The sequence below is a fragment of the Cherax quadricarinatus genome, chromosome 78, assembly GCF_038502225.1.
Source record: "Cherax quadricarinatus isolate ZL_2023a chromosome 78, ASM3850222v1, whole genome shotgun sequence".
NCBI classification, from domain to species: domain Eukaryota; kingdom Metazoa; phylum Arthropoda; class Malacostraca; order Decapoda; family Parastacidae; genus Cherax; species Cherax quadricarinatus.
Genome location: NC_091369.1, coordinates 13,335,063 through 13,353,562, shown reverse-complemented (window position 1 = coordinate 13,353,562; position 18,500 = coordinate 13,335,063). Strand labels below are relative to the sequence as shown.

The following is an 18,500-nucleotide window of genomic DNA, read 5'->3' as shown; positions in this document are numbered from 1 at the left end:
AAGATTTCAATCTATTCACACCCTTAGCATTATTATTATTATTATTATTATTATTATTATTATTATTATTATTATTATTATTCGTGTAGAAATTCTAAACCAGAAAATATCATTTATTAAAATTTTGTCTGTATTGACTTTTACCACCTGGTTGCGTTTAGCGCTTTATTTAATAATAATAATAATAATAATAATAATAATAGCACCTGGTTGCAGTGTGTGTGTGGACGGTGCCGGTGTAAGATACAGGGATGGGGAGGTTTGGATGTCAGCCCTGGATCCATGTATGTATTACAGCTGTCAAGGCTCCGTTATCCTGAGCAGTGCCAAGAAGTGCGAGAGAGAGGAGCAGCCTGACCCCTCCTGCAAGCTGGTGCCTGACCCACAGCAGTGCTGCAAGATCTGGCAATGTCCGTGAGTTGTGGTGCTCATAGTGGGCAAGTTGTTTCTGCTGAAGAATCCACAGCTAACTCACAATGTTTTGGCTGGAATAATACACAACAAACTCACTAAACCGTTACTGGAAGAATTAAAAACTAATCCATAATACCATAGCTTGAATAATCCCCAGCTAACTCACAGTGCCGTTACTGGAGTAATTCACAACAAACTCACAAATCCGTTACTGGAAGAATTAACAACTAACCCATAACACTGTGGCTGGAATAATTCACAATTTTCAGTCGTTCCTGGATCATTATCAAATCACCAGTGACATAATAATGATAAATAATAGACTGAAACGTTGTTTAGTTTCCATTTCCAGTTTGTGATTTCCTTGTAAATTGTTTCTCGTACAATGTAATTTTTTTTGCGTTTGACCGTGACGTTGTTAATCAAGTTTAATCATTGCAGCGGATGTGTGGACAGCAAGGGAAGACGGTGGGATCACGGACGTATGTGGGAAGACTCTCAGGACTCTTGCGTCTTCTTCTCCTGCATAGCTGGAAACATCCGTCGTAACGTTGAACCGTGTAGCATTTTCCCTCGACCTCACCCCGGCTGTGTGCTACAAGCTGTGAAGGGACGCTGCTGCAAGGAATGGAAATGTTGAATGTGTGTATGTGTGTGTGCGTGTCAGCTCCTACGATGTGTGTGGAAGACACATACGTACTGTTATGACCTAGTGGCTCCTTCAGACACAGGACTGACACCGACAAAACTGTACGCGTCATCATGCAGATCTTGTGGGTACCACCATAACCTGTAACCCCCGCAATACATGGTGAGGATATAGCCTATGACTTCCTGATAAGGTATAGCCACTGTAAACCTGGGACAATTCAGATGAAGTAGATTTTTGAGACTATAAATGGAGGTGGGAACACGGAGATGCTCCGGACACAGCCAGCTGTATTTAAGACATCCAGCAGAACAAGTCAAAAGAAATTTGATACATAAAGACAGACATTGATGATATAAACAAATACTTGGTTGAAAGACTTAAGTTCTAATGCTGTCAGTGTCTCTTAGCTTAGGCTGACAGATTTCAACACTTCGTATGATCCCCATCCTGTAGGATGGAATATGGCAGAGAAATATAGTTTTTGTTCCTACTGTGTAACTGTCGTATTGAATAGGGCAACAAAACACTGCTAATATATACAATCTGCTAAGTTAAAAAAAAAGTGTTAATTGTAGAAACAAGAGAATATATGTTTTCACAAAGTATATTCTGGGATATTCACTGGGGAATATTCACTGAGAATTACTTCACTCCCTTATTGTTACGGATAAATAAAAATGAAGGCCAATTTATTTTATGTAGAAGAACACAAGGACACAATACCGTGACTGGAACAATACACAAACAACCCGAACGTAGGCGAGAGGAGCTTACGACGACGTTTCGGTCCGACTTGGACCATTTACAAAGATTTTGTAAATGGTATAAGTCGGACCGAAACGTCATTATAAGCTTCTCTCTCCTATATGCGGGTTATTTATATATTAAAAAAAATGGATACATCTTTCTACCAAGTGGGACCTGAAAAGACAATTGTCACTCGCTTTTACTAGCCCCATTAAGGGGTTTCGATCCAAGGAACCTAACCTAATCCTTCCTTTTCATAAATTAAACCTGATTACGTCCCATTCCCCAAGAGCAGTGTGATCCATCTCGACCCCATCTCTTCCGTAACAAATTCAATTAGTGGCGATAGAATTAATCTCCTCTTCAAAGCTATTCCACTAAGAAGTTGGAAGGACTTCGGCGTCTTATGCGTAAAATACAGAAATAGAATACAAGATTTCACTTTGTATGCGGTACAGAGGTGTCTCGTCTGGCCCTGAGTCGACTGGTGTCACCCGAAAGAAAAAACGTAAATTTTTTTTTTTTCCTCCGGCGGCTGTAGGAAAATTCTTCTTGACTCCTGTTGTTTTCTGTTATCTTTTAAAGGTAACAGTTAACAACGTGTGCTGTTTGTTAATTAAAGAGGTTACTACTGCAGTGTTTAGTGTGACGCTGTGTCTTTCAATATTTGAGTATTTATAATGTTAAACTAACAGAAAATGTATTAGTAACATGGATTATATAACAATTAATAATGTGTTTTGGTGATGTTAAATTTCTTGTCGTTGTCAGGATTAAAACTTGATCAAGCTTTAATCTAAAGAATTTATATAACAAATTGGGATTTCAATAATTATTATAGGCTTACTGACCTACATCCTGGATTTGCAGAAAGAAATAAAGTGTGTTTGCTTGGTGTTCTGGTGCTGAAAAGGTTACCTTGCAACCTTAATGAGCCTCGTGTTGTCGATGACCTTTCAACCCTCATTAGCCAACTAACCTTGTAACCTACTACCTTTAAGTTAATTTAACAAGTGATTTTCAAAACGACATGTAAGTAATCACCATCAATAATACTTCAAATTTCTAGGAAAAAAAATCAATTGCCTTGGAGATTTTAATTTCCCACATGTAAAAATGGAAGATGGTTCAACACAACGTTATACCAGAAACTCCTTGGTATACATTTGTTGAGCTCCCTGGCAAACAAATGTATACCAGGGAACTAATGAGCTTTATGAAAAGCACTCACTGAATCAACAGATAACGATCCTACTAGAAATGAAAAGACCCTTGATTTAGTATTCACAAACAATGAGGAATTAATCAGAGGCATAACAGTTACAAAAATAATATACTCTGACCACAACATCATAGAAGTACAAACGAGGGAAGTGCATCACTAATGTAAGAGACGGGATCTTCAGTAAGTTTAATTTCAACAATCAAAGAACTGACTGGGAAAAAATAAACTAAGATCTATCAGACATATCACAGGAATCAGACATGAGCACCCTAAATCCTCACCAGTGTCTGGAGAACCGAATATAGAAGCATACAAGGCCTGTATTAAATACGTACCACTGAGGAAACCCAGGAGATCTAATATAGAGAGTGTGTACGAGATGGTATAAAAGAAAAAAAACGGGTTACTAAATTACTTAAAAAACATAAACACGTCGCAACGAAGAGAATATCACTGAATTACAGAGAAAACTTAGGATGTCATACCAAACAGAAAAAGTACAAATAGAACGTAAAGACCATACAGAATATTGCAAAATCCAAACTAAGAACTATCTGTAGAAGTGGACCATTAATGAGAGGAGATTCGTATACTGACAATGAACAAGAAATGAGTGAAATTCTAAAAGAAAAGTATGAGTTGGTGTTCAGCAACCCACTAAATGACAGCAAGGTAGAAAGTGTAGAAACATTTTTCACTCCAGCAGAAGGCCGCGCAGACTGCGTAACTAACATTAGTACTTGTCCCACAGATTTCAAAAAAGAAATGGATAACATGGCCACTCAGCACCTGAACCAGATTCATGGAATACAATGTTTACAAAAAGTGAAAAGTGCCACTAGCACAAGCCCTCAGTATTCTCTGGGGAAAGGCTTAGATCTAGGTGAAATACCTGGCTTAGCGCTTCTTTTTGATTATAATAATAATAATAGGTGAAATACCGGAGACCTTAAAGAGTGCAGACATAGCTCCATTGCATAAGGGAGGTAGTAGAGCACTAGCTAAAAATTACAGACCAGTAGCCCTAACTTCCCACATCACAAAAATCTTCGAAAGAGTGATGAGACGGCAGGTTACAAATTTCGTGGAACAACACAATCGGCATAACCCAAACCAGTATGATTTTAGAGCAGGAAGATCATGCTTGTTACAGTTGCTGAACCACTATGACAGAATTACGGAGACGTTGGTAGGCACCCAGAATGCAGATGTGATATACACAGATTTTGCAAAGGCGTCTGACAAATGAGATCATGGAGTGTTAGTACACAAAATGAGGGCTATAGGCACTTCGGGGAAGGCAAGCAGATGGATTTTTGGGTTCCTAACACACAGAACACAAAAAGTAGTATTAAACAGAGCAAAATTTGGCATCAGCGAGGTATCAAGTTCAGTTCCCCAAGGCACTGTCCTGGCACCTCTGCTGCTTCTCATCCTCATGGCAAACATAGATAAAAACACCATCACAGTTTTGTATCATCATTTGCAAATGACACCGAAATAAGCATGAAAGTAACTACGGTAGAGGACACTGAAAAAATACAGGAAAATATAAGCAGTGTTTCCAATGGGTAGTGGAGAACATGACGTTCATTGGTGAAAAGTTCCAACTGCTTAGGTATGGAAAGAATGAAGAACTTAGAAGGAACACTGTATGCAAAACACAAGACGATCACCAAATAGAACGAAAGGAACACTTGAAAGACTTGGGAATAACTATGTCTGCTGACCTTTCGTTCAAAGAACATAATAAGACAAAGGTCACGACAGCCAGGAGAATGATGGGGTGGGTATTGAGAATCTTCAAAACAAGGAAAATAATGCCAATGGCGACACTCTTCAAATCGCTAGTGCTCCCTCACTTGGAATATTGCATAGTGTTGACAGCCCCGTTCAAGGCAGGAGAAATATCAGAGTTTGAACAAATACAGAGATCGTTTACGGTCCGTACAGAGCCAGTAAAGTATTGAAATTACTGGGAAGGCCTTAAAGTCTTGAATACGTACTCGAGCGAAGGAGAGAGAGATACGTGATAATATTTATACCTGGAAAGTAGTCGAGGGCCTGGTCCCAAATCTGCACACTGAGATACATGATAATATATATACCTGGAAAGTAGTTGAGGGCCTGGTCCCAAATCTGCACACTGCCATAACAACATACTGGAGTGAGATATGGGAGGAAGTGCAAAATACACCCAGTGACAAGCACAGATCCGGTGGGCACAATAAGGGAACTTGTATTAACATTCGTGGCCTCAGATTATTCAACAACTTACCAGAAAATATCAGAAACACTGCTGGGACAAGTACAGAGGTCTTCAAGAGAAAACTGGTGGCAGATCAACCAGGCTGTGTGTGGGGCAGAGGGCCTCCAGTAGCAACAGCCTCACTGACCAGGTTAGCACCAGACGAGCCTGGCCGATGACCGAGATCCGGAAGTATAAAGACTCTTGAAACTCATCAAAGGAATATCAAAGGTACACAGTATTGTCATCCCGTGAGGCTTTACAGCGCCAGCGTGTTTTCTAAATCAATTATTTTCTAGGCATAAATACCTACTGGTGATTTTCCTATATTCTTCATATTCCTATATTCTTCATTTTCCTATATTCCTCATTTTCCTATATTCTTCATTTTCCTATATTCCTCATTTTCCTATATTCCTCATTTTCCTATATTCCTCATTTTCCTATATTCCTCATTTTCCTATATTCCTCATTTTCCTATATTCTTCATATTCTATATTCCTCATTTTCCTATATTCCTCATTTTCCTATATTCCTCATTTTCCTATATTCCTCATTTTCCTATATTCCTCATTTTCCTATATTCCTCATTTTCCTATATTCTTCATATTCTATATTCCTCATTTTCCTATATTCTTCATTTTCCTATATTCTTCATATTCTATATTCTTCATTTTCCTATTTTTTTAATTACAACGAGATGGGAGTTTATTTATTAAAAATATATGTATATAATTCGTTGATTTTACAAAGTATTTTAGGCTTATAAGAAACATTAATGAATGTATACAAAGTGGTAACTAACTTCACATGTACTGGGTTAAAATTGATTATTTAATTTCATGGAGCGTGGGAGGCAGGAGCCTGCACCATCACATGCAATTATCATTAACCCCGTAATTATCATTAGCCCCGTAATTATCAACCCCGTAATTATCATTAACCCCGTAATTATCATTAACCCCGTAATTATCATTAACCCCGTAATTATCATTAACCCCGTAATTATCATTAACCCCGTAATTATCATTAACCCCGTAATTATCATTAACCCCGTAATTATCATTAACCCCGTAATTATCATTAACCCCGTAATTATCATTAACCCCGTAATTATCATTAACCCCGTAATTATCATTAACCCCGTAATTATCATTAACCCCGTAATTATCAACCCCGTAATTATCATTAACCCCGTAATTATCATTAACCCCGTAATTATCATTAACCCCGTAATTATCATTAACCCCGTAATTATCAACCCCGTAATTATCATTAACCCCGTAATTATCATTAACCCCGTAATTATCATTAACCCCGTAATTATCATTAACCCCGTAATTATCTTTAACCCCGTAATTATCAACCCCGTAATTATCATTAACCCCGTAATTATCATTAACCCCGTAATTATCATTAACCCCGTAATTATCATTAACCCCGTAATTATCATAATTATCATTAACCCCGTAATTATCATTAACCCCGTAATTATCATTAACCCCCCGTAATTATCATTAATCCCGTAATTATCATTAACCCCGTAATTATCTTTAACCCCGTAATTATCAACCCCGTAATTATGATTAACCACGTAATTATCATTAACCCCGTAATTATCATTAACCCCGTAATTATCATTAACCCCGTAATTATCATTAACCCCGTAATTATCATTAACCCCGTAATTATCATTAACCCCGTAATTATCATTAACCCCGTAATTATCATTAACCCCGTAATTATCATTAACCCGTAATTATCATTAACTCCGTAATTATCATTAACCCCGTAATTATCATTAACCCCGTAACTATCATTAACCCCGTAATTATCATTAACCCCGTAATTATCATTAACCCCGTAATTATCATTAACCCCGTAATTATCCCCCGTAATTATCATTAACCCCGTAATTATCATTAACCCCGTAATTATCATTAACCCCGTAATTATCATTAACCCCGTAACTATCATTAACCCCGTAATTATCATTAACCCCGTAATTATCATTAACCCCGTAATTATCATTAATTAACCCCGTAATTATCATTAACCCCGTAATTATCATTAACCCCGTAATTATCATTAACCCCGTAATTATCATTAACCCCGTAATTATCATTTATCCCGTAATTATCATTAACCCCGTAATTATCATTAACCCCGTAATTATCATTAACCCCGTAATTATCATTAACCCCGTAATTATCATTAACCCCGTAATTATCATTAACCCCGTAATTATCATTAACCCCGTAATTATCATTAACCCCGTAATTATCATTAACCCCGTAATTATCATTAACCCCGTAATTATCATTAACCCCGTAATTATCATTAACCCCGTAATTATCATTAACCCCGTAATTATCATTAACCCCGTAATTATCATTAACCCCGTAATTATCATTAACCCCGTAATTATCATTAACCCCGTAATTATCATTAACCCCGTAATTATCATTAACCCCGTAATTATCAACCCCGTAATTATCATTAACCCCGTAATTATCATTAACCCCGTAATTATCATTAACCCCGTAATTATCATTAACACCGTAATTATCATTAACCCCGTAATTATCATTAACCCCGTAATTATCATTAACCCCGTAATTATCATTAACCCCATTAACCCCCGTAATTATCATTAACCCCGTAATTATCATTAACTCCGTAATTATCATTAACCCCGTAATTATCATTAACCCCGTAACTATCATTAACCCCGTAATTATCATTAACCCCGTAATTATCATTAACCCCGTAATTACATGGTAAATTCTTTTGTTAAATAAGACACATGCGCCACACTTAGGTATCTTCATTGCCGAAACGTTTCGCCTGCATAGCAGGCTTCTTCAGTCTAATGCAGACGAATATTACACTGGAGAGAGAAATAAAGTTAGTTGTGACGTGATCAGTCCGTCAGGTTTGAAAGGTCAGTCTGAGCAGTTATAATGTGATTATTATAATGTGATCATTATAATGTGATTATTATGTGATTATTATAATGTGATTATTATAATGTGATCATTATAATGTGATTATTATAATGTGATTATTATAATGTGATCATTATAATGTGATTATTATAATGTGATTATTATAATGTGATTATTATAATGTGATTATTATAATGTGATCATTATAATGTGATTATTATAATGTGATTATTATAATGTGATTATTATAATGTGATTATTATAATGTGATTATTATAATGTGATCATTATAATGTGATTATTATAATGTGATTATTATAATGTGATCATTATAATGTGATTATTATAATGTGATTATTATAATGTGATCATTATAACGTGATTATAATGTGATCATTATAATGTGGTTATGTGATCATTATAATGTGATTATTATAATGTGATCATTATAATGTGATCATTATAATGTGATTATTATAATGTGATCATTATAATGTGATTATTATAATGTGATCATTATAATGTGATTATTATAATGTGATCATTATAATGTGATTATTATAATGTGATCATTATGTGATTATTATAATGTGATCATTATAATGTGATTATTATAATGTGATCATTATAATGTGATTATTATAATGTGATCATTATAATGTGATTTTTATAATGTGATCATTATAATGTGATTATTATAATGTGATCATTATAATGTGATTATTATAATGTAATCATTATAATGTGATCATTATAATATGATCATTATAATGTGATCATTATAATGTAATCATTATATTACCATTATAATGTGATCATTATATGATCATGTGATCATTATAATGTTATCATTCTATAATCATGTGATTATTATAATGTGATCATTATATGATCATGTGATCATTATAATGTGATCATTATAATGTAATCATTATATTACCATTATAATGTGATCATTATATGATCATGTGATCATTATAATGTGATCATTATATGATCATGTGATCATTATAATGTGATTATTATATGATCATGTGATCATTATAATGTGATCATTATAATATGAGCATTATAATTTGATCATTATAATATGAGCATTATAATACGATCATTATAAAGTGATCATTGTAATGTGATCATTATAATATAATCATTACTTTTTAGTGAGTAACATATGGTACACTAGCATCGTGCCTCTACCGTGATCTACACTCGACGCCACAGCCGGGTTAAGACAGTCTGAACTCCCGACTTTGAGACTGGAGGCTCGAGCCTACAGAATGCCGTGAAAATAATAGGCAGTACAAGTAGAAAAGAAACACACTGGAAACAAGGGTTGTAGGAGAACTACTGCAACACAAGCCTCGTCACTTGTAGCAAAACACTGCAACACTCATTCAAACTCTTAGATAGGTAGGGTAGATTATTTTAGGTTATTGAAATTTTAGCAGTGTCTGGTTGTGATGTTAGATTTGTAAACGAGAATACATGGGAGTACAAAAGAGTAGATGGGTGTTCATGAGAGTACATGGGAAAACCAGAAGGTAGAGGACCTTTGAGTCCACACTGAGGCTGTGTACCGAGAAGAACTGTCTATTTCTATCTAGATTAAGAACCATAGAGTATTATCCAAGATATCTGATTCAATAGTAGTAAAGTAGGAGACAGAGATAGACAGAGAGAGAGAGAGAGAGAGAGAGAGAGAGAGTACATGGAAAACACAGACAGCAGAGGACTTGTAAGTCTTCACTCAGGCTATCTGCTGAGAAAAACTATCCACTTCTATCTAAATTAAGCATTATCGTGTATTATCTAGGTGTATAAGGCAATGATAGTGAAGCAGAAGGCTCTCTGTCATTATTAAAATAATTCTTCCATAAACCTACTTTATTTCTTCAAGGGATGAGCGAAGCTTCAGGTAATTCCTTAAACAGTAAATATAATTAATTACGATACATTTATGACAGACTAATGTACAACCCTCATGGTGAGTGGAAATCACATGACACTGAAAAAACCACACCATACCACGGATGGTATGGTTTGTTTGCAATCGTGTCATTACGATTTCGTGAGTCACACGACGCTCTAACCCACAGGACCACAGAATACACACTCCTCCAGCTATATTCAAATTGAGTGGCAGATTAATTGGTTAATGGGAGTTTAAAGTCTGTCGACTACGTGAGTGTTATTAAGGCCGCTTATAACTTAGTCCTCACCAGTCAGGAATACTTCAGTCACAAATACTGAGATTAAAATAAATTCACAGTGTATACACACTGTGAGACATATCTCTCAGTATATATAGAATGAGAGACATGCATCTCGGTTTATAGCTCGACTGCTCGGCATACGTGTCTGTCAGTTTATGTATATTATTTTCTTCAAATCTTTCTCCTGGTCATACTTAAAGTATTCTTAAGGGTAGACACAATACATAATAAAAACAAGCCTTCATTTAATCCAGTTTACTTAATACAATATTTAATACACACGAATAAATTACCTCTTCAAAATATATTAGTGTAACATAAGTTATGACGGTGACAGAGTCGTGGAGTAGGCTAGAAGGTTTGTTTATCTACGACGCCATTGTGCTGCCTTTTGTGTAGGTGTTGTAACTCACTGGACTATGGCCACGTAACTGTTTTAATGCTTGTGAAGACCTCTTGACTCAAGGAATTGGAACTACTTTTCCTCCCTTTTCTCGAATCAAACCTGATTTTGATTACTTCTCATTTTCCAGGCAATGTGTAACTCATACGGGTTTTCCTGTTTTCTCCATATAAAACTTTAAAATGGCAGAGTGCACCAATAGGCATCTTACGCTTGTGGTTGATGCAGTGAGTCTGCAGATATCTCTGTGACCTTCCTCAGCCACCTGTACACTTATCATAATATCAATGGCACTTAATACCGACAGATTGACCCATTAGATATATGTGTAACACTTGGGTATCTTGATTTTGAAGACTTTTAGCCAACCAGTGTTCTTTTTTCACTTCACTAGGAGGTAATCAGTCCCTAAGGTAATTGAGGAGGTAATCAGTCCCTCAGTCTTCAGGGCTGAGGGACTGATTACCTCATTTTTTACTGTCTCAGGTTAATATGTTCCTCGTTGAACCGTAAAAAGAAGTCTCTTGATGTTGAAATATCTTCAAAATAAAAACACCCAGGTGTTGTACGTGTCTAATTCATCAACACGTGCACTCAATCAGTGATGTACGTGATTCATCCCATGGATCTAAGAGGACGTACTCGCGCAGTTGTTGGAGTGTGCTGCCGTGAAGACATCGATGATGTACCTCAGTCCTCTCTCGTAATTTCTGAGGATGATGAAGTCTATCACATCTTTCCTGATGCTGTCTGACGTCTGATACACCTCCCGGGTGAGCTCCTGAGTGAGGCTCTCTTCAGGAACCACATCGAGCTTGTCCATACCGTTCCTCACGTAGATGAGCAGTTGGTTAATGTTGTTGACTGTGGAGAGGGATGACGCTGTGTTAATTTTTCCTCTTTGTAAACAAAGTATGTAGCATGTGCGATCTTTGTAAACAAAGTATGTAGCATGTGCGATCTTTGTAAATAATGTAACAAGGTTTAGTCGTCTGTAATATGTGTGATCATTACTGAACGGGTATAAAAACAAAATATTAATTAATAATGAGTTATAAGACTGACAAGCAGAGGACTAAGACACATGTGCGCCATATGTGTCTTTACTGTAGAAGTGCATCGTTAACCAGTGTCTTTATTGACCCACAGCCTCTACGATATTCTTCACTGGGTTGATAAAGCCACTGGTTACCGGTACGTCTTCACAGTTCAGAAACCCATGTGTTGCTTTATTAGCTTGATAAAGCTAATAAAGCTTGACTACCGCCCACAGGATGGGTATGGGGTGCATAATAAACATATTAAACTAACTAACTAAAGCTTTATTAATTAGACAAAGCTTTATTTGCTAGATAAAGCTTTAGAGGCAAATATAGTGGCATTTAAATTTTTTTCTGCGTATTACATTTTGCATCCAAATATAAAAGGACAAGACTGGAAGAACATTAAAGTAGGCCTACTGTCCCATGCTAGGTAGGCCTCTATCTGCACTACGCCTCTACATCCATCTTTACTTTCGTTCACACCTCGAGAATGTCTCATTCGATCGGCTTCAGATTAACCACGCTTATTTACTGCAAGTTTATATTTCCTAATAGAAAGTGAACACAGTCTTACTTGTATCAGTCAGGTTCTGAAGGAAGTTAGGACTTGTGATTGTTGTTGTCTTCATGCGAGAGGCTTCGCTGGGTCTCGTGAAGTCTAACTGGTCAAGGGTGGCATTCTCGAAGCCCAGCAGGTGCTGCTGCAGCTGGCCATACACCTGTACCATCTGCTGCCTCACGTCTATTATCTCCGGCATGGGAGGGATAGCCGGAGGGATGCTGTAGTTATCTGAGATGAACGAGGATATCTCATCCCAACTCTGGGAGAACTTAGCCATAGCCTGAAAGGCGAGATGGTGGTGTTTGTAAGTAAAAGCGGGATCTAAATCCATGACGAGTGAATCGTAAAACTTCAGAAAATGGGTTCAAACTTCACCCGTTCCGTGGTTTGTTTACAATCGTGTTATCATGAATTCGTGAGTAAGTTAGTATGTATGAATGTCAGGTTGTTTAGGTACATTCAGGTTTAAATTTTTACAATTGTTTCACACTGTAACATAAGTGTAAATCACTTAACATAACCCAATAATGTCAAAGAAAGATCCTGCTACAACATCTTCTATGACAGATTAATAATAATAATAATAATAATAATAATAATAATAATAATAATAATATTATTATTATTATTATTATTATTATTATTATTATTATTATTATTAATAGTAATGCTATTATTATTATTATTATTACTACTACCACTAATAATAATAATAATAATAATAGTAATAATAATAATAATAATTAGAATAATATCAACCTCTCGTCTACTGGTCATCTCAGATGACCCAACATCATTATGATTACTTATAAAATTTGTATGATAATTTTGGCGTATTTCTGACTGTTTGTTATTGCTTCATGCACCTGATAAGGACATCCCTGATACTGGTCACAAGACGTCTTCGGAAGCGGTCGTATACTGCCCAATAATAACCTCAACCTTTGCTTTACGAAGATACAGAATCTAGTCAGTTTAGAGTTAGAACAGGTTAGGTAAGATGCGTCAGGAAACAGGACAAACATTTCCTGACGCGGGTCTTAGTCATAGGATGACCCGCGGCTGGAGCCTTTGGTTATCTGACCGAAGCCTTCCGCTGGCTTACCCCTCCACGTCCCTTTGATATTAAAATTAATATTTACAGAGTGACATTACCAAGAGCAACAACAACAACAACAACAACAACAACAACAACAACAACAGCAACAGCAACAGCAACAACAACAGCAACAACAACAGCAACAACAACAGCAACAACAACAGCAACAACAACAACAACAGCAACAACAACAGCAACAACAACAGCAACAACAACAGCAACAACAACAGCAACAATAACAGCAACAATAACAGCAACAATAACAGCAACAATAACAGCAACAACAACAACAACAGCAACAACAGCAACAGCAACAATAACAACAACAACAACAACAACAACAACAACAACAACAGCAACAACAACAGCAACAACAACAGCAACAGCAACAGCAACAACAACAGCAACAACAACAGCAACAACAACAGCAACAACAACAACAACAACAACAACAATAACAGCAACAACAACAGCAACAACAACAGCAACAACAACAGCAACAATAACAGCAACAATAACAGCAACAATAACAGCAACAATAACAGCAACAACAACAACAATAACAGCAACAACAAGAAAAGAATAATGAATGTATCTCAGTGATTCCAAGAGGGTATTTAAACCCTTTACGGAATAGCAAAATATATACTTACAAAATCCTCTTTGTAGTCATTAAACAGAGAGAGATGAATATTGGCGCTGATGATGATACTGTTTATGATACAACAAATTTCGTTACACTCGTCTCTTGTATCAGACATTTCAGGTGGATTTTCGTGACTGATCATATTTTTACCGGAGAGTTTCGTGTGTTCAGGTTCAGTCTCTCTAGCATCTAATATCTTATCCACAAAGTCACGCACCTCTGGAAATCTTGCATCTTTGCTTCTAATTTCATCATTCGCATTTTGATTTATTTGATACTCAGGTGATGACGAATCTTTAGCTTCAGTGGTAGATATTTGCGTATTTATTCGTGAATTCTCGGTGTTATCTGACTGCAAACTTTGGAAACTGAGACGTGGGTCAGAGGCTGGAACAGCCTTAGAATTCTTATTATTATCCTCTTGTCCTGGTTTATACTCTGGTAAATAATTATGCTTAATGGCAGATATTCGTGTACTGATCCGAGAAGTCCAAGCGTTCTCATCATGAATATTGGCGCTTGACACAGTAGCTGGAACAGTCTTGTTAAATCTTCCAGCGGGATGGCTGGAAGGTTGTTGTGTGTCATGAAGCGCCTGGCAGCCGCCTCCATGACGTAGTAACACCATCAACACCACCACAGCAACGACTCGAGGTACACACCAACACATTTCTGTGGAAGATATAATAAATAGTGACTGGTATTCTGTTCTTCAACCAAAAAAAAATGCTTTAATTTCGCGACACTAACACAACCTCTACTCATCAGGAAAGGTTACAGAATCAAGATTCTCGTGTGCATCATTCCTCGTTCTCAGTTCCCACAGGTTTATCAAGGACGGACTTATCAAGACCTAGAGGTATGAATCACGAAATCGTAATAACACGATTGCAAACAAATCAGGGAACGAGTGAGTTTTGAGCCTAGTGAGTCCTAAAATCTCACAGGCCAATGCGTTAACGCACTGACCTGGGACTCAGCATGGATTCGAATCCCACCCGTTCCGTAATTTAACTAGAGGTATGCTTCCTGCAACAAAAATGACTCCTATGGTAATACACGGTAGCAGAGTGGAGATCTCTATTGAGACGACGTTTCTCTTGGAGACCAAACTTTTTCTATTCTATGGATGGGTGGGAAAAGGAGACACAAAGGCAGTATAATTCGACCCTTTATTGGCAACGTTTCGCTCATACAGTGGGCTTTATCAAGTCACAAACAGATCCGTTTGTGTCTTGGTAAAGCTCATCGTGTGCTCGTAAAGCCGATAAAGTATCGAATTATCCAGCATTTGTGTCCCTTATATCCATCCGGTCGATATTTTACACCATTTCTCCCCATATGATAAACATTAAAAAAAAAAAGTTCGGTTTCCTGGCTAAGCTTTGTCTAATTAAATATTTCTATTCTGCCATAATATTTTTATAAGAGCGTCAGTATTAACATTTCTTCCCTCAAACAACGGTTCTATCAGGTAAGACGAAGAATCCAGGTGGCGGACGTAACACATGTATATTACGTGTCTTTATGATGCCAAGCCGAGAAGTTTCGCTTCACGACAGATTTCTAATAAGGCTGCCATCCCCACGAGCCCCTTCGAGGCGGGGTAGATGGCAGACCAGAGGCCTAGCTTCTCCCTACGAGCCCCGTGAGGGCGGGGAATGTGGCTAGGCCTGGGGACACTTGGTCCCAAAGATGAGGAGGTACTTGTCCCTCCTCCCATGGGAGACTTAAGTCTCGAGACACTCCCCAGATAGGGAGCCAAGGCCGGGTCACCACTACTTGGAAAAGACCCGGGCCGGGAGAATACCGGTGAATAAAAAAAAAAAAAAAAAGACAGATTTCTATAGTGGAATACCTAGGTGTTGCACATGTGTCTTATTTATCAACTTTTCGGTATTTCAATACGGAAGAAAAGGAGTCTAGTATTTTGTTTACACATTCAAGAAACACGGGTCATCAAGTGGACTGAATACTACAAAAACTGATATTCACCTACTGCTATGTCAACATTTTTGACTCATTACTTAAAACAAAAAGCATAAAAATAATCATTTACAAAAAATATCTAAAATAAGGAACGTACAGACACGATAAGAAACCAAAAACACTAATGATAGCCTGGAGGGAGACACCATCTCTAAAGATAACAGATCTTGCCTTCACCCATCATACCCAAGCTCTGAGTCACGCGTTACTACAGGTATCAGAGATGGTTTGTCAGACTCTGTCGTTGTTGTTGCTGGTATAATTAATGAAAGAATATAGTATACTAGAAAGGAATTTATGCATAAGCTAACTAGATTTGTTGTGTTTGAGGTGGTCGCGATGAACCAGCTTTTTCTCATAATGATGTTTCTCAAGTTCGTATATTGTTCTTGCTATTATTATTATCATTACTATTATTATTATTATTATTATTATTATTATTATTATTATTATTATTATTTTATTATTGTTATTATTATTATTATTATTATTATTATTATTATTATTATTATTATTATTATTATTATTATTATTTATCTATTTGGTGCAGAGGATGACCCTACTTACAAGTGCCCTGATTTCCAGAATTGGCCTCACTTCCAAGGGTGACTTGATTTCCACAAGTGACCTGACTCCCAGGAGTGACCTGACTCCCAAGAGTGACCTGACTCCCAGGAGTGACCTGACTCCCAGGAGTGACCTGACTCCCAGGAGTGACATGACTCCCAGGAGTGACATGGCTCCCAGGAGTGACATGACTCCCAGGAGTGACATGACTCCCAGGAGTGACATGACTCCCAGGAGTGGCATGACTCCCAGGAGTGACATGACTCCCAGGAGTGACCTAACTTTTAAATATCATGCAAAAATTTCCACTGACAAGTTTGCGAAAGCCTCTTATAAAAATGAATCGTATCTCAGAGTAATTTAAACTTCAAAATGGCAGAGTAAGAAATATGTCAATAGTACTTAACCTAATTTTAATTATATTGAAACACCATCTTACATTTGTCAGAAATGTTGTCTTTAACATGCTAAGTATTAACTAACATGATTAGCTTAAAGACTAACTGAAAATATATAAAACTATTTCAATAAAATCACCTTAATAAGTCATAAATATATCTTACCCATAACGTGGCTGGGGTCTCAATGCTGCCTATGTTGCGAGTTCAGATATATATATACTTGACTTATCACAGATACGCCGTCAGGGTTGAAGAGGCGTGAAAAAATACTTTATCACAGAGATAAAACGTAAATATGAGAGGTTAAGAGCTTCCTGTCCATCATCATCGCCTCCACAGGTACGATTTCCGGAGTAGAGGTGCTAGTAAGTACCTGAGTTTATTTAGGCACAGGTACACATAAATACTGTAACACAAATTATCATACATAGTAACATACATTATCTCTCAGTCCACAGCAGGATTCGAACCTGCACATTGTGTATCAAAGTACTGTGAGCCTTGATGCAGAGTGTGCAGGTTCGAATCCTGCTGTGGACTGGTTATTCCCACGTCCAGGACTCAAGGCCGGCTAACTGGTTTTCCGGAATCACTCCAACAGCACGTCAAGTCCTAAAAACCATTCGCCTCCACTCACTCCTAACACGCTCATGCTTGCTGGAAGTCAAAGCCCCTCGCACACTTACCTATACACATCATTAAGCAATAGATTAGTTTGTTAGGTTTAAAACCTATCTACTGCACGAAGGTCATTAAGGCTACAATTCATTTTATTAATTAGAAAATATCATTATTGCCTAAATTACATCTCTCAGTGTAAAAAATAAACAACTAAAATATATGTATGAAATTATCGGTTTTATTCCAATAACCTGCACATAGCAGAGAGAAGCTTACAACGACGTTTCGGTCCGACTTGGACCATTTACAAAGTCACACTGGTCCATGTCGGATCGAAGCGTCGTCGTGAGCTCCTCTCTCCCATGTGCGGGTTACTTGGGTATTGTTCCAGTCACGGTATTGTGCCTTTGTGTTATTTAAAGGCTTCATTGTCTAATAGAGAGTGCTGCTTTAATTGTTAACTTTCACACCTTCACTCATATCGTTGAGTGAGAACCTTCACTCTCACACTCAAGTCTTGAGTGATTCGTTGAGTGAGAACCTACACTCTTACACTCAAGTCTTGAGTAGTTCGTTGAGTGAGAGCCTTCACTCTCACACTCAAGTCTTGAGTGATTCGTTGAGGATCTTCACTCTCACACTCAAAGCTTGGGTTAGTCATTATGTTAGGACTCACTCGCCATGGGTTCGATTCCCACCCATTCCGTGGTTTATTAATG

At 37.1% G+C, this 18,500-nt stretch overlaps 2 protein-coding genes across 7 annotated transcripts in view; one reads left to right on the top strand and one right to left on the bottom strand.

Annotated features, from left to right (window-relative positions):
• LOC128701637 (kielin/chordin-like protein) overlaps positions 1-5,388 on the top strand; it is a 38,785-nt gene extending 33,397 nt beyond the window's left edge. For all 6 annotated transcript variants that reach the window (XM_070101734.1, XM_070101735.1, XM_070101733.1 and 3 more), the window contains 2 exons: positions 217-414; positions 856-5,388. In XM_070101734.1, the coding sequence (XP_069957835.1) occupies positions 217-414; positions 856-1,054 (397 nt within the window). In that variant the 3' untranslated portion in view covers positions 1,055-5,388. The remainder of the gene's footprint in view (positions 1-216; positions 415-855) is intronic.
• A 5,302-nt stretch (positions 5,389-10,690) lies between these two features.
• On the bottom strand, positions 10,691-17,352 carry LOC128701509 (uncharacterized). Its single transcript, XM_053795211.2, has 4 exons — positions 17,323-17,352; positions 14,211-14,875; positions 12,471-12,738; positions 10,691-11,717 (listed from the first exon to the last, which is right to left on the bottom strand). Exons 1-4 carry the CDS (start codon positions 17,324-17,326, stop codon positions 11,482-11,484), a joined length of 1,173 nt encoding a protein of 390 aa, XP_053651186.2. The 5' UTR covers positions 17,327-17,352; the 3' UTR covers positions 10,691-11,481.
• Between the last annotated feature and the right edge of the window lie 1,148 nt (positions 17,353-18,500).